This window comes from Scyliorhinus canicula, chromosome 17 (genome assembly GCF_902713615.1).
Source record: "Scyliorhinus canicula chromosome 17, sScyCan1.1, whole genome shotgun sequence".
Taxonomy (NCBI): Eukaryota; Metazoa; Chordata; class Chondrichthyes; order Carcharhiniformes; family Scyliorhinidae; genus Scyliorhinus; species Scyliorhinus canicula.
In genome coordinates, this window is record NC_052162.1 from 81,019,405 (window position 1) to 81,047,162 (window position 27,758).

The window sequence follows — 27,758 nt, forward strand, 5'->3', positions numbered from 1 at the left end:
TCAGGGTGAATTTGACCTTCTCTAGCTTAATAAAACCCGCCATGTCATTGATCCAGGTCTCCATGCTTGGGGGCCTCGCATCCTTCCATTATAGCAAGATCCTTCGCCGGGATACTAGGGACGCAAAGGCCAGCACACCGGCCTCTTTCGCCTCCTGCACTCCCGGCTCCACCCCAACCCCAAAAATCGTGAGTCCCCAGCCTGGCTTGACCCTGGATCCCACCACCCTTGACACTGTCCTCGCCACCCCCTTCCAGAATTCCTCCAGTGCCGGGCATGCCCAGAACATATGGGCATGGTTCGCTGGACTCCCCGAGCACCTGACACACCTGTCTTCACCCCCAAAGAACCTCCTCATTCTCGTCCCAGTCATGTGGGCCCGGTGCAGCACCTTGAATTGGATGAGGCTAAGCCGCGCACACGAGGAGGAAGAATTAACCCTCTCCAGGGCATCAGCCCATGTCCCGTCTTCGATCTGTTCCCCCAGTTCCCCCTCCTACTTAGTTTTCAGCTCCTCTACTGACGCCTCCTCCACCTCCTGAACAACCTTGTAGATATCAGATATCCAACCCAGACCCCCGAAAGCACCCTGTCACTCACCCCCCTCGCGGGAAGCGAAGGGAATCCCTCCACCTGCCGTCTAGCAAATGCCTTTACCTGCAGATACCTGAACATGTTTCCCGGGGGGAGCCCAACTTCTCCTCCAACTCCCCCAGGCTCGCAAACCTCCCATCAATAAACAGGTCCCTCAGCTGTCTGATGCCCGCTCTGTGCCAGCCCTGAAATCCCCCATCAATGTTCCCCGGGACGAACCTCTGGTTCCCCCTTAACGGAGCCTCCATCGAGCCCCCCACTTCTCCCCTATGTCGCCTCCACTGCCCCCAAATCTTGAGGGTAGCCGCCACCACCGGACTCGTGGTATACCTCGTAGGAGGGAGCGGCCACGCCGCTGTTACTAAGGCCCCCAGACTTGTCTCTCTGCAGGACGCCCTCTCCATCCGTTTCCATGCTGCCCCCTCCCCCTCCATCACCCACTTGCGCACCATCGATACATTGGCTGCCCAGTAGTACCCCGAGATATTGGGTAACGCCAGCCCCCACCCCATCTCTATCCCGCTCCAAGAAGACCCTCTTCACCCTCGGGGTCCCATTCGCCCAAACAAAGCTGATGATGCTGCTGGTCACCCTTCTAAAAAAGGCCCTAGGGATAAAGATGGGCAAACACTGGAAGAGGAACAGGAACCTCGGGAGAACCTCATTTTGATGGACTGCACTCTACCCGCCAGTGATAGCGGCACCATGTCCCACCTTTTAAATTCCTCCTCCATCTGCTCCACCAGCCTGGTAAAATTAAGCTTATGGAGAGTCCCCCAACTCCTGACCACCTGCACCCCCAGGTATCTGAAACTCTTCACTGCCCTCTTAAACGGGAGCCTCCCAATTACCTCCTCCTGATCTCCCGGGTGTACTACAAATACCTCGCTCTTGCCTAAATTTAACTTGTAGCCCAAGAAGCCCCCAAATTCCGCTGCTCCATCACCCCCGGCATTCCCCCTTTTGAGTCCGCCACATACAATAGCAGGTCGTCCGCATACAGCGATACCTGATGTTCCTCCCCACCCCGCACCAGACCCCTCCATCTCCCTGACTCCCTCAACGCCATAGCCAGAGGCTCAATCGCCACTGCAAAGAGCAAGGGGGACAGGGGACACCCCTGCCTGGTCCCACGGTAGAGCCTAAAGTACTCCGATCTCCTTCCATTTGTAACTACACTCGCCATCGGAGCCGCGTAGAGCAGCCTCGCGCATTTGATGAATCCCTCCCCAAATCCGAACCGTTCCAACACCTCCCACAGGTGCCCCCACTCAACTCTATCAAACGCTTTCTCTGCGTCCAGCGCCACCACTATCTCCGCCTCCCCCTCCACTGCCGGCATCATGATAACATTTAGCAGTCTCCACACATTCGTGTTGAGCTGCCGTCACTTAACGAATCCTGTCTGATCTTCGTGTATCACCCCTGGCACACAATCCTCTATCCTGGTGGCCAGGATCTTCGCCAGCAACTTGGTGTCAACATTGAGGAGCGAGATAGGCCTGTATGATCCACACTGCAAGGAGTCCTTATCCCACTTTAGGATCAGTGCCCGCGACATCGTCGGGGGCAAAGCCCCCTCATCTGATGAAGCTCTAATGCAAGAACAATGTTCTTGCTGTCTCCATGCTGACCTCCCATTATTTGAGGTGATATTTACCTTTTATTGTTTTTTCTGTACTTCAAACAGCATTTACACGCCCATCTCGTCAGGAATTTGGAGCAGCGGATCCAGGTTTTACGATTCGAAGAAAGATGGAACACCTACGAGAAGAATTGGAACAAGTTAGGCAGCTTAAACAGGTGAACTATTTGGAACTATTTTTCTTCTTGTAATGCTGTTAGTAATATATAAATACAGTACAATGGTGGGTTTGTGATGTTTGTACTGAAATGTGGAAGAGCATTAGCCATGCAATTACTTTTTTCCCTCTGAAATTTGATCTGGGAAAGAATTTTGAACTGCATGAGACAGGTGTGAAATAGTTGCATTTGCAGGTCTGCAATTTGGCACCCATTATTTCACGTGCAGAAGTAGTGACACATTTAAAGGTATTGGTTTAAGCACCATTTTTACCATTGCAGACTGAAACAAATAAACTTATAAATGTTGACACTAGGGTTTTTGACATTTATATTGTCAAAGCTTATTATCTTAACTGGGAACTGGTCACATGTATAGAAATAGGCAATTCAGCACCTCAAACCAATACCAGTATTCAATTAACTTATTGCAGGGGTGGCACGGTGGTGCAGTGGTTAGCAATGCTGCTTCATGGCGTAGAAGACCCGGTTCGATCCTGACCCTGGGTCACTGTCCGTGTGGAGTTTGCACATTTTCCCCATGTCTGCGTGGGTCCCACTCACACAGCCCAAATATGTGCAGGGTAGGTGGATTGGCCACGCCAAAATGCCCAATTGGGAAAAAAAATGAATTGGGTACTCTGAATTTATTTTTTAAAAACTTATTGCTGATCAGTACCTGAGCCCCCATTTACCCACTTCATGTCCCTTTAATACCCATTAACAAGTAGTGATGGATAGCTAAATTCAATACAAAATAGCATACACACATCTGTATTGTAAATGTGTTCAAGCAAACATGGGTTAAAACATTTGCGGATGCAATTGGTGGATGAGCGATGGGGCCATGGTCTAACTTGATTCTTGGAAAGCATTTGATCTGTCTCCCTACTCAACTTTCACTTTTTCCTGCCCTGGGCATCTCACTTGTTCCACCCTTCTCATTTTAGATTCTTACTCTATAACTCATTCAAGTATCTTAAACATTTGAATTATTTTCATTGCTTTCCACCATCACCAGCGCACTAAGTGATTTCTCTTATATAAATAAAAGCAAATTACTCGGATGCTGGAATCTGAAACAAAAAGGAAAATGCTGGACAATCTCCGCAGGTCTGACAGCATCTGTGGAGAGAGATGACTTAAAAGTCCAGACTCAACGTTAGCTCTGTGTCCGCCCCACAGATGCTGTCAGTTTTTGTTGTTGAAATGACTACCCTCCCTTGGTGATTTCAACCTCCATCTCAATTAATTATGTACCCTCTTCGGAGTTCTCTGGCATCTCTCCATTCTTCATGGCTCCCACCCTCCACATAAAATCCACAACCCATATTCACAGTGGCCCCTCCCTCGGACTTACCATCTTGTATGGTTCTGATTCTCACATCACATAATTAATGAGAAGGCCATGTGTGATCACTTCCTCATCAATCTTCAGCATCCCAACCCCACTTTCTTCTGTATCCACCTACTGGAGAAAAAAAACTCTCCCAATTCACTAACAGCTGCACTTTCAAAATCTGAGCTATTGAGCTACTGGTTTTTCACCCACAGCTACTAATTTAATCTACTCATTCACACCTTCACCTGCACCAATGACTCCTTCATGCCTCTTGCAACCATTACTTTTTCTCACTTTGACCAGTCTCCCAACACCTAAAGTCCTGGTGAAATTTCTAGCCCAAACAGAAGGATAAGTGTATGAAGAAAAAAACTTTCATCTGGGCATTTCTAACATAAAGCATCTCATTTTACGAGTAAGTTTTTTAGAATTGCCTTTGGCTCAGTACAAGACTGTACCAGGAATACAGAATTCCTTGAAACTCAACATAAGATAAAGCAGTAGTACAAAATAGACGTTTCTTTTTTATATTCAATTATAGATGAAAAGGTTCATTGCCTATCATTTGTGGGGTATCTATTCATTGTTTTATTTTCCATGAACATAAATACTCACTGTCCTCCTCATTCTCTTTCCTTTGTAAGTGTGTTTGCTGTGTAAGGATGGTTCACCCTGTACACAATTATTTGAAGACTGGACATGCTGTGACTCTTGTGGGACTGGGAAAAGGAAGATCAGATTTTTTTGGGATGGCAGAAGTGAAAGATATTAAGGACTATTCTCCATTTTCCCAGTCAGTGCTCCAAATATGATAGTGACAGTTCTGAAGAACAGTCCAATTGGACTTGAAGTGTTAACTCTGTTTCTCTCTCCACAGATGTTGCCAGATCTGCTGAGGTTTTCAGACCTTGTTTCTATTTCAGATCTCCAGCATCCACATTATCTGTGCTTTTACTTCAAATATGATAAATGTGTCTGATATTGTATGTTGGAAAAATCAAAAACTCTGCTGAAAATTGGTAACCATGTTCCTCTTCTATGCGGCTGTTTTCCTTTTGTTTCATATTCATTAATCTCATTGCTTTTGGGAAGATGAAATAAGCGCTTTTCTCTCCTTAAACAGAACCTTGAATTAAGGTTAAAAGTCGTTTTGCTGGAAGATGTCGGTGCAGCATTAATGGATGGGGTGGTACTCTGCCATCTTGCCAATCATATTCGGCCAAGGTCGGTGGCCAGCATCCATGTCCCATCACCAGCAGTGGTAAGTTCACCTATCGTGAAATTTATAAACTGTCTTAAACACAAAATTCTCCCAATTCAAACCAAATTTTTGTTTTAAGTGGTATTTTTCAAAATCCTTTGCAAGCTGATGTCAGTGTGATCCCTGCAGTATCCCACTACTCACTGCCTTCCATTTGGAAAAATACCCATTTATGCTACTTTGTTTCCTGTCTGTCAACCAGTTTTCTATCCATCTCAATACACTATCCCCAATTCCATCTGATTTAATTTTACACGCTAACCTCTTATGTGGGACTTTGTCGAAAGCCTTCTAAAAATCTACATAAACCACATCCACTGGCTCCCCCTTGTCAACTCTATTAGTTGCATCTCAAAGAATTCCAGTCGATTTGTCAAGCATGATTTCTCTTTTGCAAATCCATGCTGACTGTGTCCAATCCTGCCACTGTTTTGCAAGATCGCTGCTATTGTATCTTTTATAATGGACTCCAACATTTTCCCCACTACTGATGTCAGGCTGACTGGTCTACAATTCCCTGTTTTCTCTCTACCGCCCTTTTTAAATAGTGGGGTTACGTTCGCTATCTTCCAATCTGTAGGAACTGTTGCAGAGTCTATAGAATTTTGGGAGATGACCACCAATGCATCCACTATTTCTAGGGTCACTTTCTTAAATCCTCTGGGATGTAGCTTATCAGGCCCTTTGGATTGATTGTCCTTTAATCCCCAATCAATTTCCCCAACGCCATTCTCCTACTGATACTGATTTCCCTTTGTTCCTCCTTCTCACTGAACCCTGTGGGCACGGTTCTCTGCTCCCCACGCCGGGTGGGAGAATCGTGGGAGGGCCGGGCGAATCACGACATGCCGCCCTGGCACCCCCCGCGATTCTCCCACCCCCCCTCCCCCCAAAATGGCGTTTTGCGTGACGCCGCTCGGAGAATCGCCGCTCGCCGTTTTTCACGGCGACCCGCGATTCTCCGGCCCGGATGGGCCGAGCAGCCTGCCGTTCCCGACCTGTTCGCGCCAGTGGCAACCACACCTGGTCGCTGCCGGCGTGAACATAGCGCAAAAGGTGAGTTTGGGGCCTGTGGGGGGCGGAGAGGGGATCGAGCACCACGGCCGTGCTCGGGAGGGGACTGGCCCACGATCGGTGCCCACCGGGGGTAGAATAGGGGGCGAGGAGCGGCCTCCGACGCCGTCGTGAAACACTCTGGGTTTCACGACGGCGTCGGCCGTTGCGGAGAATTCCGCCCTGTGTTCCCCAACATTTGGGTGTGTTATTTGTATCCTCCTTTATGAAGACAAATATGTATTTAGTTGGTCAGCTGTTTCTTTGTTCCCCATTATAAATTCCCCTGTTTCTGACAGTAAGGGACCTACATTTTGTCTTCGCCAATCCTTTTCTCTTCACATACTATAGAAGCTTTTACAGTCAGTTTTTATGTTCCTCGCACACTGTCTCTCTTACTCCATTGTCCCCTTCTTAATCAATCCTTTTGTCTTTTTTGCTGATAACTGCTCCCAATATTGAATTCTGCTGTTTTTCCTGGCCAATATGTATGCCTCTTCCTTGGTTCTGATGCTATAATTTCCCTTGCAAGCCAAGGTTTGGCTACCTTTTCTGTTTTACTTTTGCGGCAGACATGAATGAACGATTGTTTCAGTTCACCCATGTGCTCTTTGAATGTTTGCCATTGAGAGATATTCTTTATTGTCATCAGCCATGTTATTTATTGTGCTTTTAAAATCTCGAAAATTCACTAATATAAGCAATCTTCTGTGAAACATAGTTGAAATTTATTTTTCCTGCAGTGTCACCGTGATTTATAAAGTAATGCCAAGTTGTATTACCTAATCATTTCTAATAGTTAGAACATGTTGATCATCTTATGATTACTGTTGCAAGAAATGTCAGGAAGACAGTAAATTTAACATTATGCAACATCTACCATTCTGAGATTATTGCCATGAGAATGTGGGGCAGGCAGCATGACCTAGGTAACTGTGGTTGCTCTTGAATTGTTTTTAGTGTTCTGTGATATTCTACGGTGTAGATAAAAACATGCATGATTATTATCTAGGCTAGATAATGAAAGCTGTGATGCAAGTCTTGATGTTTGCATCGATTTTCTGGTAATCTAACAATCTTAAACAATCTTCAAAAGTAAAACCAATTATGTGCAAATTAGTGGAACAATACATTAACAAGTGCTTTATTTCTTGACCTTGATAACTTCATGTTTGGGTTAAATTGCAACTAGTACCTTAAAAATATTTACAAATCAAACTCAAATTATACTGAAATTAATTGCTTTGGCTAACTGGTGAAATCATTCACTACTGATTACCTGGTGCATACAAAATAGATAACTGGAAAACCTTTACAACTCCAATCAGGCAGTTGGCTTATTTAAGGTGAAACTTAGTAAGTTTCTACTTGTGTGGCTTAGAGAATAGGAACCAGCACACCTAATTTGCAATTTTATTTCTCTTGTGATTCTCTTTAATTACTCAAAGAAATTGTTCAACATACTTGTTGAAAGGAGGGACTTGCACATACATAATCTTTCATGACCACAAAATGTCCCAAAGCACTTATCAATTCTGTACCTTTTCCGATCGAATCAGCATATATAGGGAAACACATTACCAGTTTCCTACATAGCAAGGTCCTACAAACAGCAGTGGCCAAACATTCTGTTCGTTGTAATATTCATTGAAGGATAAGTACTAGCATGGACACTGGAGGAACTCTCATATTCTCATATTGTGAGGTGTGATCTTATACATCCACCTGAGATGGCGGACCAGGCTTGATTCAATTTCTCACCTGAATCAAGTGCAGCACCTCCTGCAGTAAAGCCTGGTCTAAACTGTATGTGGAGAAGAACTTGAACTCATGACCTAACTTAGACGAGAGTGGTATTACTGAGCAAGGCTGGCAGTGTAGTTGGAGTGGGATTTCCCAATTGTCTTATTGGCGAAATGTAAATTTTTAAAGTTTGTTTTGATGCTTTATATTGACTGGTTGAGGACTATGTGCCAAAGTTTAATTGGTATGCTTATGAAGCCTTGAAGCTTTTTTTGTAAGAAAGACATGTATTGTAATGGCTCAATTTTCTTCATTTTCCAGCCTAAATTGAGTATGGCAAAGTGCAGAAGGAACGTCGAAAATTTTCTTGAGGCTTGCAGAAAATTGGGAGTTCCAGAGGTAATATGCAAGTCGCATGATTTCTGTGATGCAAGTTAAATGATACTCCAAAAATGCAGTGTGAAAGCCTGGAATTTAACACGTGCACCTTGATTTGAAGTTGATGTGCTTTATTAGAGCAGTAAAGTTTAACTCGGTGGGCTAGAAAGCTGGTTTGTGATGCAGAGTAAGAACCAGCAGCACTGGTTCAATTCCTGTACTGGCTAAGGTTATTCAGTGGGCCTGCAATCTCAACCTTGTTCCTCGCCTGAGCTGTGGTGATCCTCAGGTTAAATTACCACCAGTCAGCTCTCCCCCTCAAAGGGAAAAGAAGCCTTTGGTCACCTGGGACGATGGCGACTTTATCTTACCTTTTTACCTTAAATTGTTTTTGTCTCTACATGCATCGCAAGTCCAGAGTGCCATGGAAGAAAATCACTGAAATGGTGTTGATTGAAATTTTTTTTAAACCCTTCAAATTATTTCATTGATTTTCCCACTTGCTTGCTGTACAGGAGGTGGTTAAAACATGCTAAACACCCTGTTTTGGTTTCATTGCGTTGTGAGGCTTTTCATGATTGCCAGTTTTCATCATTGCCTAAGGTGCAGCATCCAAGACTGAAGGAAGTCTTCATCTCCAGAATTGCCTATCGTGAAACCATTAGAACAGATCCACAGATTGAATGAAGTTGCTCAAAAGAGGGCACTAAGTTCTTAGAACACAAGTAATCTAGACCAGAGAAGAATTCCTCTGAAACAGGAAGATGTTCCAGCAAGCCACTGATTGAATAGAACCTTTCTCAAACATCAGTCTTTATCTGACGAGTGTGAAGGCTTCAGTCTTTCTGGGGGCTGGCAGTCTTCCTCAGACATTAACACCGTGGCTTTCTTTAAAAATTGCTGTTACTAACATTTTGGGTACAGTTTCGGCATTTATTTCTTGCTGGAACTGCACAGGGATTTGGAGAGACAACACATGATGTACTGTGTATAGTTTTGGCCGACTATGCTTGCAGTGGAGGCCGTTCAGAGAGAGGGTCCACGGGTTGATTCCTGGGATGAATCAGTTGTGTTTCTTATGAATGAAGTTGTTTTGGAAGAGTTTTGTAGAATGAGAAGTGATCTTACTGAAACATATAAGATACTTGGGGGATTAATAGGTTAGATGCTGAGTGGATGTTTCCACTAGAGGGAATCTAGAACTAGGGATCATAGTTTTAAAAATAACAGGCCTCCCATTTGAGACAGATGAAGAGGAATTTCTTCTGAGGGCCAATGGTCTTTAATTCTGCATTGCAAAAGCAGTGGAAGTTGGGTCATTGAATGTATTTACGGCTAATTTAGACAGATTTTTGATCTATGAGGCAGTCAAGTTTTATGGGGGGGGGGGGGCACACAGGAAAATGAAGTTAAAGGCCTCAATCAAATCAGGGTAATGAAATATATATTGTTTGTGGATGTAGATGTGGGGATTGAGTGTGGAGCCAGAGTAATTTTTCTCCTGGGGGGAAAGTGGGGGGGTGACTTCTGGTTGACCGAAATTGTGACATTTAAGGTACACAATAATGTACCCAGCTTGATATATCAAATTCTACTTTCAAACCGAGGCAGTTCCCAGTTAGGAGATATTAACAGTTCACACTGATCAGCTCAAGAGGCAGAGAATACAGCAGCCTATGGAGAGCAGACGAAGAGAAAGGTTGGCTACAGCTGAAGAGCTGCCGTGAACTCTGTTGCTGAGAGGGGCTGGGGTTCAGAGAAGCCCCGGAGCTGTTGGTAGCTCCATGCTGCTGAGATTGGGGCCTGTTTGTGGGGGCAGCTATTTGAGTTTAGAGGAACTGACTGTATGCTAGGAGGGGTATAAGCTGCCCTGCGGGACTGGGTTCCGATACATACAGATGCGGGATTATGTGAGGAAGCAGGTGCCGTCCTTTCCTAATCTGCCGCCCCTGGGGCTACAGGATAAGGTGGTATCGAAAGCAGGAGTGGATGTGGATAAGGTATTTGAGATTTACAAGGCGTTAATGAAGCCCCGATAGGGGAAGTCAAAAGGAAGTGAGAAGATGGGAGGGAGGGGGGGGGGGGGGGGGGGTGAAGGAGGCTGGGTTTTAAGGAGGAGGCTTTGAGGAGGGTGAACGCATCTTCGTCGTGTGCTACGCTTATTCAATTCAAGGTAGTGCATAGGGCGCATATGACGATGGTTAGAACATGAACAAATTCTTCGAGGGGGTGGAGGATAGGTGTCAGTGGTGCGCGGGTGTCCCACAAACCATGTCCACATGTTTTGGTCATGTCCGAAGCTGAAGGAGTTTGCAGGCGTAATGTCTGAGGTACTGAAGGTGCAGGTGGTCCCAAGTCCAGAAGTGACGATATTTGGTGTGTCGGAAGACCCGGGAGTCCAGGGGGCGAGAGAGGCCGATGCCTTTGCCCTTGCCCCCCTGGTAGCCCGGAGACAGATTTTGTTGGAGTGGAGGGACTCAGAGCCACCGAAGCCGGGGGTGTGGGTAAGCGACCTGGTGCAGTTCCTAAGGCTGGAAAATATTAAGTTTGCTTCAAGAGGGTCAAGAGGGTTTGCCTGGAGATGGAAGCTGATTATCAACTTCTTCAAGGAAAATTAAGCTGTCAGGGTGTGTAGGGAGAGGGGATAAAGGGGTTAAAATGGGGAAGGCAGGATGGGTGGAGGGGGATGGCGGGGAGGTTGGGGCGGTCAGGTAGTTATGTATGTTTTTTAAAGGATTCATGAGACTAGGTTGCATATTTCAAAGAATAATTCATAACTGCTGCATTGAATGAAATGACTCCACCAATTGTAAAGTACATCACATCTAGATTGCTAGAATGGTCCATTCTACTTCAAAGATCACGTTTGAAGTGAGAATGTGGCTTTATCTAATTGCTTTGCATTAAGGTGTCTGGCTTCCAAACTTACACATAAGCAGTTGTACCATATTTATGGGGGAAAATTAGTTTGAGGAACTTATTAATGAGATGCTCTGAAGAGCCAGCGAAACCCCAATTGCAGGTATGCTCGACTGCAAAAATAATTTGTTACTTTATCCTAAAGAGATTCCTATAAACATCTAATCACAAACTGGTAGAAAACAGAGTCTACTTCTGCCAGTCTTTCACCAAAGCAATTCAGTACTAATGGCATAATAAACAGGAATCTATTAATCCAGAAGTCAGAAAAGAATGTCAGTGTTGGAAGTTGAATGTCAAATGAATCTTTAACCCTTGGCCACAATTCTACAAAAAGGAGTTGTGCTGTACTTCCCACTCTATGCCTGCAAGAATATGATGCCTGCCTTTGGCTTGGCAAACTGTGTCACATGAGCTATTTCAAATAGTGTCAGCACTCATAATGCCAACCTCCTATTAAAAATATGCACAACCTACTGAGGGAATCAACTGGTCCTTTTTTGGCAAATGACAAAAGAAGAGGAGAAACTATAAAGTCAAGAACTAAATTCTCGATTGATCTCTTCATAATTAGAAGCATTTCAGGTGAGACATTGAGTATGCAAATTCCGAAGGTGGTGGAAGCGGGATCGTTGAATTAAGTCAGAGGTAGATAGATTCTTGTTGGGCAAGAATATCCAGGGTTATCGGGGGTAGATGGGAATGTGGAACTGGAAACACAAACCGATCAGCCATGATTCTTGAAGCTGCTTACTTTGTCCTGCTCTGGAGTAATGGTGATGAGCCTCTGTCCGCAGAGGTAATGTTGGGACCTCTTTGAGCTTACGCTTCTGGATAAATTAGCTATGTTTGGAGTAAGTGGCTTTATCCTCCCCTGCTTTGTACCTGACACGTTTATAACTTACAGGCAGAATAGTCCATTTTTGATTCCTGGAATCGTTCTCGCTGTCTCTCAACCAGCCCTCATTTGGAGGATGAGGACTGACCTGCATGTACTTGCTGTTTATAGAAAATTCCTTTTATTTATACTAGATAAGGAATTCCTTCACTACACTTAGTACTCCAAACTTCTCCCACTGCTTTTAGAACAAACTTAACTCCCTTGGTGTCAAAAGACTATCTTGTATACACTTAGAGAACAAAGAAAATTACAGCACAGGAACAGGCCCTTCAGCCCTCTCAGCCTGCGTCGATCCAGATCCTTTATCTAAACCTGTCGCCTATTTTCCAAGGATCTACTTCCCTCTGTTCCCCGCCCATTAATATATCTATCTAGATACATCTTAAATGACCCTATCGTGCCCGCCTCTACCACCTCTGCTGGCAAAGCGTTCCAGGCACGCACCACCCTCTGCGTAAAATACTTTCCACGCATATCTCCCTTAAACTTTCCCCCTCTCACCTTGAAATCTTGATCCCTTGTAATTGACACCACCACTCTTGGGAAAAAGCTTGTTGCTATCTACCCTGTCCATGCCTCTCATAATTTTGTAGACCTCAATCAGGTCCCCCCTCAACCTCCATCTTCCAACGAAAACAATCATAATCTACTCAACCTTTCTTCATACCAGGCAACATCCTGGTGAACCTCCTCTGCGCCCTCTCTAAAGCATCTACATCCTTGAATCCTGAAGGAACCTCTGATTTAAGAATTGTTTTCGAACTAAATATGTCATTATGTATGTTTTGCCTAGCACAGTGGCCTAGTGGTTAGCACAACCGCCTCACGGCGCTGAGGTCCCAGGTTCGATCCCGGCTCTGGGTCACTGTCCGTGTGGAGTTTGCACATTCTCCCCGTGTCTGCGTAGGTTTCGCCCCCACAACCCAAAAATGTGCAGAGTAGGTGGATTGGCCAAGCTAAATTGCCCCCTTAATTGGAAAAAATAATTGGATAATCTAAATTTATAAAAAAAAAAATGTATGTTTTGCCTGAAAATTGGGATTGGTTGAGATATCTGCGGTGATATACACTGGATGCTAATTAGGTAATTTGGACATCTGAATTCTCCCTCCGTGTACCCAAACAGTCTTAGGGGCTTTTCACAGTAACTTCATGCAATGTTAATGCAAGTCTACTTGTGACAATAAAGATTATTATTAAGTATATAAATGAGACAGAATGCAATTAGTACTCTAGTAAGAATGAAAAAGTCTTGAACAATTAAATGGCTGGTGTGGGAGGTCCAATGCAACTGACATTTGTAGTCTCTAGAAGAGGATAACTCTTATTAGGCATGTAGACAACTGGTAGAATAAACTTCCATTTGAATCTAATCTATTTTTTATCTTTTTTAGGATAAACTTTGTCTTCCTCATCATATATTGGAAGAAAGGGGACTGGTGAAAGTGGGTTCTACAGTGCAAGCTCTACTTGAATTGCCTACATCTAAACACACACAATTATCTACTGTGTAATCAACATTCCTCTTTCCGTGTTAAGGACCATTGTAAAATGGCTACATTATGCACTCAGTTGTAGTTTTACAGTCAAGGTTAAAGTACGTTCTGTTCAAAAATCATAATTGCAGAAAAAGTAGTTAAGACAGCATTTTCTTAAAAGGAAGAAAGCTGTTAAATTAAATGTCCATGTTTATCTGTTTTGCCAGATATTTGCACCAGCTAACCATAGTTGCCACACAAAGTTCAGAATAATTTATTTTGTTGTTTTCTCAATCTCTGCAAACAAATAAGCTCCTTCTATCTAAGATTTAAGAGGAAAAAACATTTTCGCAACACTATCAATTTAATTATTCATAACATTCAGATAATTTTTCTCCTCCCACTAGTTTGACAAAATTACAATTCCGATCAAATTTACAGATTGTATAATCTGGCTGTACTAACACCAGGGAAAAGTTTTTCAGTGCTATACAGATCTTTTGGATCATTTTTTTTTTGTATAATGATGTTTTGTTGTTTGCTTTATTGTTTTTGTGATTTTTAGTTTAGCTTTGAGAGTTAGTAAGTTTTAAATTTAATTGGTGCCCACTAGTGCCATTGTTTTCTCAGGGCTATTAGGTTTTCTGTGCCAGAGCAGCTGGTTCATACTAGTACTTTTTATATTGAGTGCTACTGAGCCTTTTAAATATTAGAGATCCATGACTGTTCCTGTTGCCTCGGACTACTTGAAGTTTCAATGCTTGAAGCTGAAATAAAAACAGAAAATGCTAAAACTATTCAGTAGCCCTGGCAGTGTCAGATAGAAAAAGTTAACATATCGCGTCTCTGATCTTTATCTGACGTTGCCTGATCTGCTGAACATTTCAGCACTTTATTTCAGATTCCTAGCATCGCAGTATTTTATTTTTGCTTTAAACTGGATAGGGCTTATTAATAACACAAAAATAATTGAAACCCTTTAGGCCTCTCTCAAATCTTTACTGGATTTCTTCCAACTCAGAAAACATTACAATCAGTTCAATAACAGCAACTTCAAATCCAGGCTTAGAGAGGGAGTTGTAGAAGCCGAGATTATTTAGGTGCCTGCCATGGGTGTACTAAATAAAATCCTCACTGTGAGAATTCGTACTAGGACAAGGTGTTGATTGGAAAGGTGTCTTGCGTACTGTCCTAGTTTCAGATGCTAGGGAGGGACATAGCCATCAAAGTTTAGAATGGTGCCATTCAATGAGTGCAACCCAACCTTGAATAGGTCTTTCAGCTGGCATTAAATATACATCAGTGCTGACAGGCCGACAACTGCATCGGCCAAAGCCTCCAACACATCAATCGCACTTCATCTCCCCAGTTTCAAATCCAAAATATTTTCTGATTCCTACCTGTAGGAATTCTCAGGACTGATACCTTCAGTCTCTTCCATAATTAGAAAATAAAATGTGGTTGATGCAAATGTGATACAAGCTTGCATATGGACAGGGCATAAGACTGATTTTCTGCCCTGAAGGAAAATACAGTAAAACTTGAAAACAACTTGTTTCAACAGGTCTGAATGGTCTCCTATTCCTGAAAGTATAACTCCAGTTTTAGTATATATATTTCCAGTATAACTCGTTTTTGACAATTTTGAACTCTTTTTTTTTTCCTTCTGGGTAATGAAGTTTATTGTGGAGAGCCTCGATGTATACTATTCTTTGTATTTAAGCCACACTGTGTCAATATCCAGTCAGAGTCCACATGATCTCCCTCAATTAACTCATGATCTGCTAACCTGGCCAAGTCTTTGAGTTGTGGCTTTCCATTTAAGAGAACAAAAACATTTTATTGTCGACTAGTATCTTTCAAGTTTTTGTTTTTATATATGTGGCTCTTAATTGTTTGCCAATCACTTGATCATCTGTGCATCTAAATTCGAGCTCTTGCTAAATCCAAATACACTTCCCCAAGACTTCAACCAAGAACTTGAAGTCCCCTAAACAAGAACAAGTTTGTGAATCAACAGAACTGGGAGAAAATCCTGAAGGTGGCAGGCTATTCTTGAATATTTATCCAGGTTGAAATTTATTTGAAGAATGAAAATTCTTATTTGTAAAATAATACTTCAACCAGTATTAATTTATCCTACCTCATCCATGAAATGAGCTAAAGTTTAGCTCAGTTGGCTAGACAGCTGGTTTATGATGCAAAGCGAGGCCAGCAGCACAGGTTAAATTCCCGTACCGGTTGAGGTTATTCGTTAAAGCCCACCTTCTCAACCTTGCCCCTCACCTGAGGTGTGCTGATCCTCCTGGTCAGCTCTCCCCTTCATGGGAAAGAAGCATGGGACTATGGCGATTTTACCTAATTTCAATTATAATGTGGTCCAGTATTTCCAGCTTTCAGAGGCAATCTCTTAATTTGTGATTAAATATAATTCTTCTGTTGATTCATCTTGTGAAATTTCAGCGTCTTCATTTTGATTTTTGAAGATGTTTTCAACTTTTATGTGTTCTATTATTTTGACTTCACAATCCCAGATTGTCTTGCCCCTTCCCACTTAATCTGATTGTGGCTTTTTCCAACTTACTACTCCCATCTACACAATAAACTGTGCCTCTGAACTGAAGTGTTGTCTGTACATTTAGGTACAAAATTCTCTTTCTTCATCCAGGTCATTGATATGCTGTAAAAAGTTACGGTCTAGAACAGATCTATCCGGCCTTACCGGATGATTGGGAAACATGCCAAAGTTGTCGTGATCATTCAAATGTAAAGACTGAAACCAAGGATTGTATTAGTTAATTCAAAATAGCAGTGTATGATTTAAATTCTTTTTGAGGCAAATACTTACATGAAGGATTGCACTAAGGGGGCAAGTATTTTCTTTGTATCAGGAATTTTTAATTTGAAAATTTGTTGAGGCTTTTTCTCAAACCAGTGCTTCACTGATAGTCATGTTGGCATGAGCAACTACAATCCAGTTATAAAATGAATGTAAATTACTGTACGCTGAGTGACGCCCAATATTCATCCTATCATGATCACAAATCCACAAGCCTGTCCATAAAATTGGCATTTCCGGTAAATTGATATGACATAAGTTCGGAATTTACCTGTAATTATATACCTGGAGTGGTGTTGAGTGGTTGGTTAATAGTTATTATTCTGGATTTGGAAACTTGAAAAAGCTGTTTTTGCCTGAGGACTAAAATTAACAACCACATGCCAAGTTTTAAAATATAATTCAGTTTGCAGCTACATGCTCTCTAAAATGTTAGAAATAGGAATGGGTCTTAAACTGAATTTCGTTGTAAAATGCGATGTGCCTCAGGATACAGCAGTGGAGAACTAAACAATTGTTCCATTTTCCTTTTCAAAAGTGTAGACAGATTGGAGTTAATGTTTTCCAGAAAGAAGTGTTAGAACCATAGAAAAGTCTAGCCGCTCATTTTAATCCCACTTTTCAGCCTATACCCTTGCAGGGTACAGCATTTGTCTTTAAACGTGTTGAGCGTTTCAGCCTCAACTACCAACTTTTGCCGTGAATTCTCGATGCCCATCACCCTCTGTGTGAAAAGGTTTTCCTCATGTCTCCTCTAATCCTTCTACCAGTCACTTTAAATCTATGTCCCCTAGTAATTGGCCCCTCCAGTATAGGAAACCAGTTCTTCCTGTCCACCATATCTAGTTTCCTCACAATTGTGTACACTTCAATTAAGTCACCCCTTAGCCTCCTCTGTTCTAAGGAAAATAGCTGTAGCCTAGCCAATCTCTCCTCATAGCTGCAATTTTCAAGGCTACTGGTTATTGGTTAGCAATACACAACTTGGGTCCTGAATTTACAAATTCCTGTTTTTGAACTAACCTCTATTTTACTGTATTTATTGACTGAGAGTCTCAGACAGTTGCGGGAAGGAAAACTACATAAGGGACAGGAGACACAATTTTTAAAAAAAATCATACTTGAACCGGAACTAAAACAAACTCACCAGGAACAGAGACCGATTAGAGCTGTGTATAGACACGTTAGGCCCATCCTTAAACTCCACTATAAATGTGTGTGCGAAATAATATAGCCTCTCTTCCTTCCACAAATGCTATTCCATGTCAAAATTCTTAATGTGCCCAAATAATATGTCATTAATGCCTATTTTAATTCATTTACGGGATGTGGGTGTCGTGTCTAGACCAACATTTATTACTCATCCCTAATTGCCCTTGAGAAAGATGGTGGTGAGCTGCTTTGAACCGCTTCAAACCCTGTGCTGTAGGTGTATCCACAGCACTGTCAGGGAGGGAGTTCCAGGATTTTGACCGTACGACAGTGAAGGAGCATCAGTGCTCAACACAACTATAGTCACTTTATCTTTCAGTACAGTTTATACATTCCATGAGATACATAAATTAGGTTATTACTGTAAATGGTACAGTAATGCCAGATTCCTATTGTTTGCAAGAGCTCCAGACCTGAAATTATTTAGCATCAAATTTTGCAAGGGAAGCTGATATGTAATTCATATGGCTTTGTTCTGTCTAAATGGAATCTAATTGAGTGAGATTTATATCACAGTAAAAATGGCGTGCTTTGTATGGATGTTTTTGAAATGTTGATACTTGCAGATCGTCAAATAACTGCAGAAGGATGTGTAAATTAGTAATTATTTTTCAAGGCCTGGTAGCATTCTTTTTACTCTCCTCTGCATTCCCTCCAGAGCAATTATGTCCTCTGTGTAATGTGAGGGCCAGAACTGCACAGATTTTCATCTGTGACCTAACCAGCGTTTTATAAAGTTCCATCATTACATCTTTGTATTTGTATTCAATACCTCGCCAGAAAAGGGAAAGCATTCGGTATAAATTGGGTGGGAGGGTGAACTGTGAGGAGGATGCAGAGTTGTACAGGCTGAGTGTGTGGACGTATGCACGGCAGATGCAGTATAATGTGGATAAATGTGAGGTTATTCACTTTGGTGGCAAAGATAGGAAGGAAGATTATTATTTGAATGTGTAAATTGAGAGAGATGGTTATTCAGCGAGACATTGGTGTCCTCGTGCATCAGTGGCTGAAAGTAAGCACACAGGTACAGCAGGCAGTAAAGAAGGCAAATAGTATGTTAGCTTTCATCGTGAGAGGTTTTGAGTATGGGAATAGGGATGTTTTACTACAATTGTATCGGGCATTGGTGAGGCCACAGCTGGTGTATTGTGTGCAGTTTTGGTGTCCTTATCTGAGGAAGGATGTTCTTGCTATTGAGGGAATACAGCAAAGATTTACCAGGCTGATTCCTGGGATGGCAGGTCTGTCATATGAGAAGAGAATAAATCGGTTTGGATTATGTTCATTGGAGTTTAGAAGAATAAGAGGAGATCTTATAGAAACTTAAAATTCTAACACTATTAAATAGGGTAGATCCAGAAAGAATGTTCCCAATGGTGGGGAAGTCCAGGACTAGGCGTTACAGTTTGAGGATAAGGGGTAAACCTTTTAGGAATGAGGTGAGGAGAAATTACTTTACCCAGAGAGTGGTGAGTCTGTGGAATTCACTACCACAAAAATTAGTTGAGGCAAAAACATTGTGTAATTTCAAGCAGTAATTAGATATAGCTCTTGGAGCTAAACGGATCAAGGGATATGGGGGAAGGTGGGAATCAGGGAACTTGATCAGTCATGATCATAATGAATGGTGGAGCACACTCGAGGGACCGAATGGCCTCCTCCTGCTTCTCTATGTTTCTATGTATTCTGTATGCTTTCTTAACCACTTTGGCCACCTTAAGGACCTGTGAACATTCACTCAAGCTTTCACTTCCTCAACCCCTCAATAGCTTCCTGTTTGTTGAATAGTCTCTTTCTTTGTTCGCCCTCTCCAAATGCATTACCTCATATTTTTACGGATTGAATTCCATTTACTCTCCTTGTAATATACAGCTATGTATAAAAGCGAACAGAAATTAGTTGTCGATTTAAAATGTCATAATTGAAAGTTCAAAGAAAAATACATTTCAGAGTAATACAGAAGTTAGTTTAATGTATGCAGTTTTGAAACATCAATGTATGGTGGCCTGTTTACCAGGATAGGTGTTTTCCCCATTTGTTCTTCCCAAATTGTCCTGAAAAGATGGGGGTGTTGGATCTAGTCTTTGAACTACCACAAGTCCTTGTCAGGGTACCAGATGGGGAATTCTATGATACTGACCTAGAGGCAATGGAGGTGATCTATCCAAGTAAAGATGATGTGCAACTTGAAGGTTCACATGACATTGACGGTCTTGGCAGTAGAGAAGTATTGTCAATGTGAGCTTGTAGAACTGCATCAAGTCATTTTATATAGTGTGGAGGGAATGGTATAGTTACAAGGAATTTGACATGGCAGACTGCATTATCCTTCATGGTGTGTAGTGTGTTTTGTGGCTGCTCACATCTAAGAAAGTGAGTATTCCTTCTCGATCCTCATTTGAGTGTTTGATGGTGAAGTGGTCAAAAGGTGTACCATTGATTGCAGAGAACTAATTGGCTGCCATACATTTGTACCTTGATTTTTGGCGATCACCAGGATGTTGATTTTGGCTCCTTAACAATGACTGAGCTGCTCAACATTGTCAGTGGGAAGTGATTAGATGTTCTGTTTTTGGTGTTGATTATTGTCCTGGCACTGACATGGCTTAAATGTTACCTGCCTAAACTTGTTATCCAGTTCCAGATGGAGGCTGGCATGGTCCATTTTACTATCAAATAGTGTGAATGGAGCTGCTCAAAAAAAAAACCTCTTGCGGTTTACCTGAGACCTGTTGCTAACATTTCAGAGTAATTTGTGCGCTATAGTATTGACTTTGTCAGGATAGAGTGTGAAATGCTGCAACTGAAATTAGCTGTTCTTACCATTTTGATATTTTTCTGTATTCAAATATTATGAAATCATCACACAGCAGAAAGGCCATTTGGATCCTCTGTTGTGATAAATTTCATTCCCCAGATTAACAAAGTCTCATTATCCTTTCATGGTATTTGGCGCATGTGTTTGTAATCATAATGATTATTCCATAAATGAAAATGTAGATGCACAGAATCAAAAATTTATAGTATGGAAAAAGACCATTCAATGCTTTGTGTCCACTCCACCTACCTGGAAATATCCAGCCTAATCCCAATTTCTGGCTGCTTTGCCTTATAGTTTACAGTACTTGTGTGTATCCAAGTATCTTTTAAATCTTATGAGGGTTTCTGCCTCTACCACCATTTTAGGCAGGAGTTCCAGATGCCCAACACCCTCTGCTTAAAAACAAAATCTTATTGGATCCCCTGTAAAGTACATACCTCTTACCCATGGGACTATAGATTTGAAATGGAGCCCTCAACTAAAGGGAATAGGGCCTTTCCAAGCACTCCACCTAGAGCCCCATAATTTTATGCACTTCCATTAGGTGTCCCCTCAGCCACCTCCTTTTCCAAAGAAAACAGCCTAGTCTATCCAACGTTTTCTCATAACTAAAATTATGTACTTCAACCAACATCCCTGTAAATATCCCATATACTATCTCTAGAGCAATCATATCTTTGCTATAGTAACCAGTACTATATGCAGTACTCCTGCTGTGGCCAAGACAGTGCTTTATATAAACATAGACATAGAACAGTACAGCACAGAACAGGCCCTTCGGCCCTCAATGTTGTGCCGAGCCATGATCACCCTACTCAAACCCACATATCCACCCTATACCCGTAACCCAACAACACCCCCCTTAACCTTACTTTCATTAGGACGCTACAGGCAATTTAGCATGGCCAATCCACCTAACCCGCACATCTTTGGACTGTGGGAGGAAACCGGAGCACCCGGAGGAAACCCACGCACACAGGGGGAGGACGTGCAGACTCCACACAGACAGTGACCCAGCCGGGAATCGAACCTGGGACCCTGGAGCTGTGAAGCATTTATGCTATACCTCCAATATAACCTCCAAAGTCTTTACAGTTCAGCTAATAAAGGCAGGTATTTCATATGCTGTCTTGAGCACCTTATTTATCTGTCCTGCAACTTCATGGATTTGTGGACATGCACTCCTAGGCTCCTCTGTTACTCTAAACTTCTCGTTATGCCACTATTTATCCTGTATTCCTTTGCCTTGTTAGCTTTCCCCAAATGCATTCTCACTCTTTTCTGAATTACACTCCCATTTGCCAACATTATAGCAACCTGACAAGCCCATTGATATCTTCCTGCAGTCCACATTTCTTAAACATTATCAGCCACATGTTAATTTTTGTATCGGACAAAATTTCATTTTGGAATTATGGAGTAGAAATTTGTCTAGGATGGTGGTGCAAAACAGGCAGTAGTTGTTCGGCTGTCCATTGTGCACAACATCATGTTGACCACACACATGTTGGCCACTGTGCACATTTCTTACTCAGTACTGAAATAGGCAAGTTCATCAAGCACTTGTCTTAATATTAGCAGAAGAAAGTAATCTTATTATTCTAGCCATTAGGCACAGGCAGATTTTAAAACCTCAGGTTTAGAGAGGTGTCTGTTGGAAATAATTCACCATTTTTAAGGAAGTAACTTATTTATGTTACGGTTTCTTGTCAAACTGTTTCTGTCTTGGCCGTTTTTCAGATATTATGGCAAATGTTTTTGACAAGATGTTTGTTGAAATTGCAGCCAACATCAAAATCTGACCATGCTATATAGAAATAGGGACTAGTTGATGGATTAGAGTTTTCATTCATTGTGAACTCGTGGAAGGAAGGCTATTTCTCATGACTATAGGAACTGTTGAGTATGGTACTTAGTGATGCCTTCTCCACATGCTTTTTATGGACTTTGCACTGAAACTTACAGTAATTAGAAATCCAAAATATCACGCTCTACAGGGGATCTGGGATCTCTATAAACAGGGCAAGCAATGATGTCTCCTTAACCAGTCAGATTGAAGAGTTCTTACTGAGGCATGCAAGTGTCTTAACCAGGAGTTGGAACAGTTAATTAAATGCCAAATCCTGTACAAAAGGTGTAATAAACAAGGAAAGAAAGATGGGATTGAGAGAGTCAAGCCAATTTTTTTTCCACATCTCCAACAACAATTTAAAACTGAGTAAGACTTGTAAATAAAACGTTTTAGTACCAGAGAGATGATTTGACAGTAATCAGAATGATCATGTAGTTAAAGATTCACTTACACCTGAAGACTTTTTTTTATTCCTGGTGAAGTTGGTCAGTAACTATCATGCTAGAAGGCCAACGTAAAGCCATTCCATGAGTTTCAACGCCCAGTCTCTTGGCGAGATACTGTTGCAGCAAAACCACTCGAGAAGCAGGGCAACTATGGATGCAACTTGCTGATTTCCACATTTAACTGTGCATGTGCAGACACTGAAAAATCACTGTTCGATTTGCTGTTTAATAGTTGTGAGCACTAGTAATCTCAACATTTTCACTGCAGAATCTGGGACAGTGTGCTGGGTATTTCCTCGGGTTCTCTTGATCATTTACCAGATATTTTACAGAAATTGTTTGCAATACCTTTATTCTCGGGTTGATGTTGAAAAACTGCCTGCTTTCTTTTATTATATAAAATTCTAATTTCCTGCCTCCAAAATTGATGGTCAATGATATACTGTGGAGGGAGTAGGGAGCTAAAAGCAAATCTTTTTTGATGTTTTTAAAGTGTTTATTAAAAGGTTAGAAAGGAAAGTAAAGGGTAGGTTAGATTAGGTAAAGCAAAAATAAAATTTGAATGAAAGAGGAGAAAAGGAAAAAGGGATGGTGAGGTAAGCAAGTGTTTACATTTTGTATTTGAGTTTTTTTACTATAATTCCGATTTGCAACATAGGAAATAAAGTTATACTTAGTGATTTGAATGTTTTTTTTAAACTTGATATTAATTGAGAAAGTACTGAACCATTTAGTCCAGGGGGACTTGAAATTCCCTAGACCTTCTAGCCATATGAGCTCCTGATGTTGAAGTTGTCAACTCAATGCAGGTACACCCAACAGATTCTGCCTGTCAACATCTTTGCACACTAGCTTCAAAAGAACAATCATTGCAAGAATTCCCACCCGCTTCTGGTGAAAATTAAGCCAGTGTCCGTCATGTTCAAATAAATGCTGGATAAATTTATTGATACAAGCTGACCTTGATGCAAACATATGTAACTTGGTAAATCGTGAAATGTATTGAACTACTGTATAATGTTCAGTTTTATTTCAGTGCATCCTTGGTACGCCAAAAAGAAAAGATGCTATATTCTGTGCAAATAGCAGTAAAGACAGCACATAAACGTTGAAGCTGGCATCTTGTATCAAATCAATTGTTTATAAATTGTAATTGTATAGTTTTTAAAATTGTGCCTCGAAATTGCTTTTCTAGCTTAAGCTTATTTCCATCTATTAAATTTGCTGTATGATATTGTTTGCATGTATTTTAGCATAAGGTTGCATTCAAGCCTTTTTACTCTGTTGAATATATAAATTTTAATTTATTTAATTTTAAACAGTTTTTTTTTAATGAGAGAATTTCATTACACTTCCGACTGGAGCAAAGATTACTTATATTCGCAGAAACTTTACAAATGGATTAATTTGCTTCAGTTAAGTCATTATATTAACATTTTACAAAGCTACTAGTTATTGGTTAGCAATACACAACTTGGGTCCTGAATTTACAAATTCCTGTTTTTGAACTAACCTCTATTTTACTGTATTTATTTGATTGAGCGTCTCAGACAGTTGCGGGAAGGAAAACTAGATAAGGGACAGGAGACACAATTTTAAAAAAAAAAATCATACTTGAACCGGAGCTAAAACAAACTCACCAGGAACAGAGACCGATTAGAGCTGTGTATAGACACGTTAGGCCCATCCTTAAACTCCACTATAAATGTGTGTGCGAAATAATATAGCCTCTCTTCCTTCCACAAATGCTATTCCATGTCAAAATTCTTAATGTGCCCAAATAATATGTCATTAATGCCTATTTTAATTCATTTACGGGATGTGGGTGTCGTGTCTAGACCAACATTTATTACTCATCCCTAATTGCCCTTGAGAAAGTGGTGGTGAGCTGCTTTGAACCGCTTCAAACCCTGTGCTGTAGGTGTAGCCACAGCACTGTTAGGGAGGGAGTTCCAGGATTTTGACCGTGCGACAGTGAAGGAGCATCTGTGCTCAACACAACTATAGTCACTTTATCTTTCAGTACAGTTTATACATTCCATGAGATACATAAATTAGGTTATTACTGTAAATGGTACAGTAATGCCAGATTCCTATTGTTTGCAAGAGCTCCAGACCTGAAATTATTTAGCATCAAATTTTGCAAGGGAAGCTGATATGTAATTCATATGGCTTTGTTCTGTCTAAATGGAATCTAATTGAGTGAGATTTATATCACAGTAAAAATGGCGTGCTTTGTATGGATGTTTTTGAAATGTTGATACTTGCAGATCGTCAAATAACTGCAGAAGGATGTGTAAATTAGTAATTATTTTTCTTTGTAATTTTCATGCATCTACAAGCATATTTTTCCTGTATAAATAGCTGGTTTTGTGAAATCAGTGGCGTGTAGTTTGAATAGTGAACATTTTTAGGTTACAAAAAGCCTTTCTCTGAGCTTTTGTGACTATTTCATACAAAATTAGGGAACTAATTTTTGCACAAATAATAAACTGGATTTATAATACCATACTGTTAAACTTGAGGCCAAGATTTTTTTAAACTATTAGTCCTGCTTCGAAGATTTCTTTTCAGGTGGGATATCAATTTTCAAAATAGAATACAAATGTTGCTTATAACAGATTTTCAGTGCTCTGATTCACAGTTGTGGATAATGATATAGTTTCAATCAAGATTGCAGTTGTATAGATTCCAGTTTCAGCTGTGAAAATGTGGCAATCGGGTCAATGAGGCAGAAGTGACGGGCTAAATTCTCGGGTTCTGGGTAATGCATATTCCACAATTGCATGCAAATATCAGACACTGTAACCAGTTTGCCTGATAGTAATTTCAGGGAAGTATATGTCCTATGATTCTTTTACAAGATCGGTGTACATAGAAATTAAATGTGTATATGAAAAATATTTGCAAACAAAATTTGTAAAAAAAAACACACACCTTTGTAATTAGCATATTTTTATTCATCGAGAATACTGATGGAAACGTGTTATTTGCAACAAAAAAGATTTTGAGCAATTGGGAATTTGGTAATTGGACTTCACTGCAGTTATGAATCAAAAGAAGTATAAAGCTATTTAATATTGACATTTGTTTCTTGCAAATCAAAAAGATTGCCGAAAATCTTGTAAATTAACATATTGAAAATGTCCTACTTCCCTATAATTATACACCGAATGTTTTGTTTTCATGTCTTTGTTCAGAATGCTATATATTTCTGTAATTTTAGTTATCAGCACCATGAATCCAATCATTAAACTTTCCCAAATATGTTTTCTATTATGAAGCCTACAAATGTCTTTGTAAATAATTTGTATTATGTTTTGCATGCATGGAATCATTTGACCAATCCTGAGACTATGTACATATATGTATAATGTACAGTATGTTTCATAAACTTTCATGTTTAAGAAATAAATCTGTCTTTTCAGACAGCTGTGTTTTATTTTCCCTCTTTCATTCTTCATTGTATCAGTATTTAAAATGACTCTGCATTGGATATCCTTTTTGTTGCATATTTTATGATTATACCCTCCTTGATGAAAGTTTTATATTACCTGGATCCCAAATCCACCAACACTAAAATGGTACATTGTGATTTTAATACACTCACAATGCTTTATTTTTATTTTACTCTAGTTTCATTTCTGTGGCTAAAGCGCCATAAATATTTATCTCTCCCTCTGCCATATGTTACGATATTAGATTAAATAAACATGCATTTCCAATTGACCAATACCTGTAGATTCAATTCTGACAATATTAGAAAAAAAGGGGGGAACCATTACTGGGTTCCCACCGTATGGAGGAAGTGTGATAGTATACTACTGAAGGAAGAAGATTGCCTTTGGGATGAAACTTCTCCATTTCAGAAGCCTGGTCTAGGGAGTATGGATGATGTGATTACTTGCAGAATATGGAAGAGCCTAGGAACATATGAAAACATTTCCTTATTAACTGGTATTTGGGATGGTTTTTTTGCAGTAATATTTGAATTGTAAAATAAATTTAATTAACCAGTAGTTTATATCTGAAAACTATTGTGGGTATTGGGATTAGTACATATCATGAAAACTTTTATCAGTAATTTCAGTTGTCTTGAATTCTAAAACAATTGTGGTTAATTTGGATAAATCATTCAGTAGGCCGAGAAACATAGTAACAGGAATTGCCCATTTAATCCCTGGAGCCCGTTCCACTATTCATAGGGATCATTTCTGATCTGTGACCCACATCCCTTAAAAACTTTAGTTAACAAAAATCTTTCCATCTAGGTTTTAAAACAGATTGAGTGTTAATTGCCATTTGAGTAAAAATGCCATCACTCTTTGTATGAAGATATTTCCTAATATTTAGACTCTGATGGTCCCTCTTTGGTACTAGACTTCTGATGAAGTGAAAATAGTTTCTCCCTATATAGCTTTTCATCTTAAACTTAATCAAATCACCCTTAACCAATTCACCTTTACATTTATGCAGACCCTCCTTGTAGTTTAACCCCTTTGAGTCCAGTTGTCATTCTGATAAATCTATAATGCACTATGGGCTGGATTCTGCATGGCTGGTTGCCAATCCCATTCCGATGCTCTGGTCTCCTGCCAGTGATGGCAGTGGGCTGCTACTCCCTGCGCCGGTGGCACCATGCACTCATTTGCATCTGATTAACGGACTGGAAGCCCAATTCTCTACCGCCCCACGTGATGCTTCAGCCGGGAGTCTCACAAGTATGAATGGGCACAAGGATTTACCCGGGCGCCATGGTCGTTGAGGGAGAGTAAGGAGGTAAGCAGATGTGTCAAACCTTGGGGGGGGGGGGGGGGGGGTTTGGGGAGTAGCAGGGAATGACTTGGTGAAAAGTGCGTGAATCAGGAATTTCCCCTTCTGGATCGGGGTGACCTAGCTGACATCTCAATTGCTGCATAAAATCATTTAAACCCAATGCCTAGAGGTGAATGGCTGCACTGTATGAATGTTTCCGCACAACTAATTGCCACCCTCTTGGCGGGATAGAAAAATGCCATCCTGTGCGGAGGCCCACAGTGGACCACACTGGGAGAAACAATTGTGGCAGCCACTAGTAGTACTTACGGCAGGATGATAAGGATGAGGCTCCCCA

The 27,758-nt window shown here is 41.0% G+C and overlaps 1 protein-coding gene across 5 annotated transcripts in view; it reads left to right on the forward strand.

Annotated features, from left to right (window-relative positions):
- Positions 1-17,426, forward strand: part of lrch2 (leucine-rich repeats and calponin homology (CH) domain containing 2) — a 178,683-nt gene extending 161,257 nt beyond the window's left edge. For all 5 annotated transcript variants that reach the window (XM_038775965.1, XM_038775961.1, XM_038775964.1 and 2 more), the window contains 4 exons: positions 2,285-2,397; positions 4,863-5,000; positions 8,118-8,195; positions 13,389-17,426. In XM_038775965.1, coding sequence (XP_038631893.1) covers positions 2,285-2,397; positions 4,863-5,000; positions 8,118-8,195; positions 13,389-13,508 — 449 coding nt within the window. In that variant the 3' untranslated portion in view covers positions 13,509-17,426. The remainder of the gene's footprint in view (positions 1-2,284; positions 2,398-4,862; positions 5,001-8,117; positions 8,196-13,388) is intronic.
- The last annotated feature ends 10,332 nt before the right edge of the window (positions 17,427-27,758 follow it).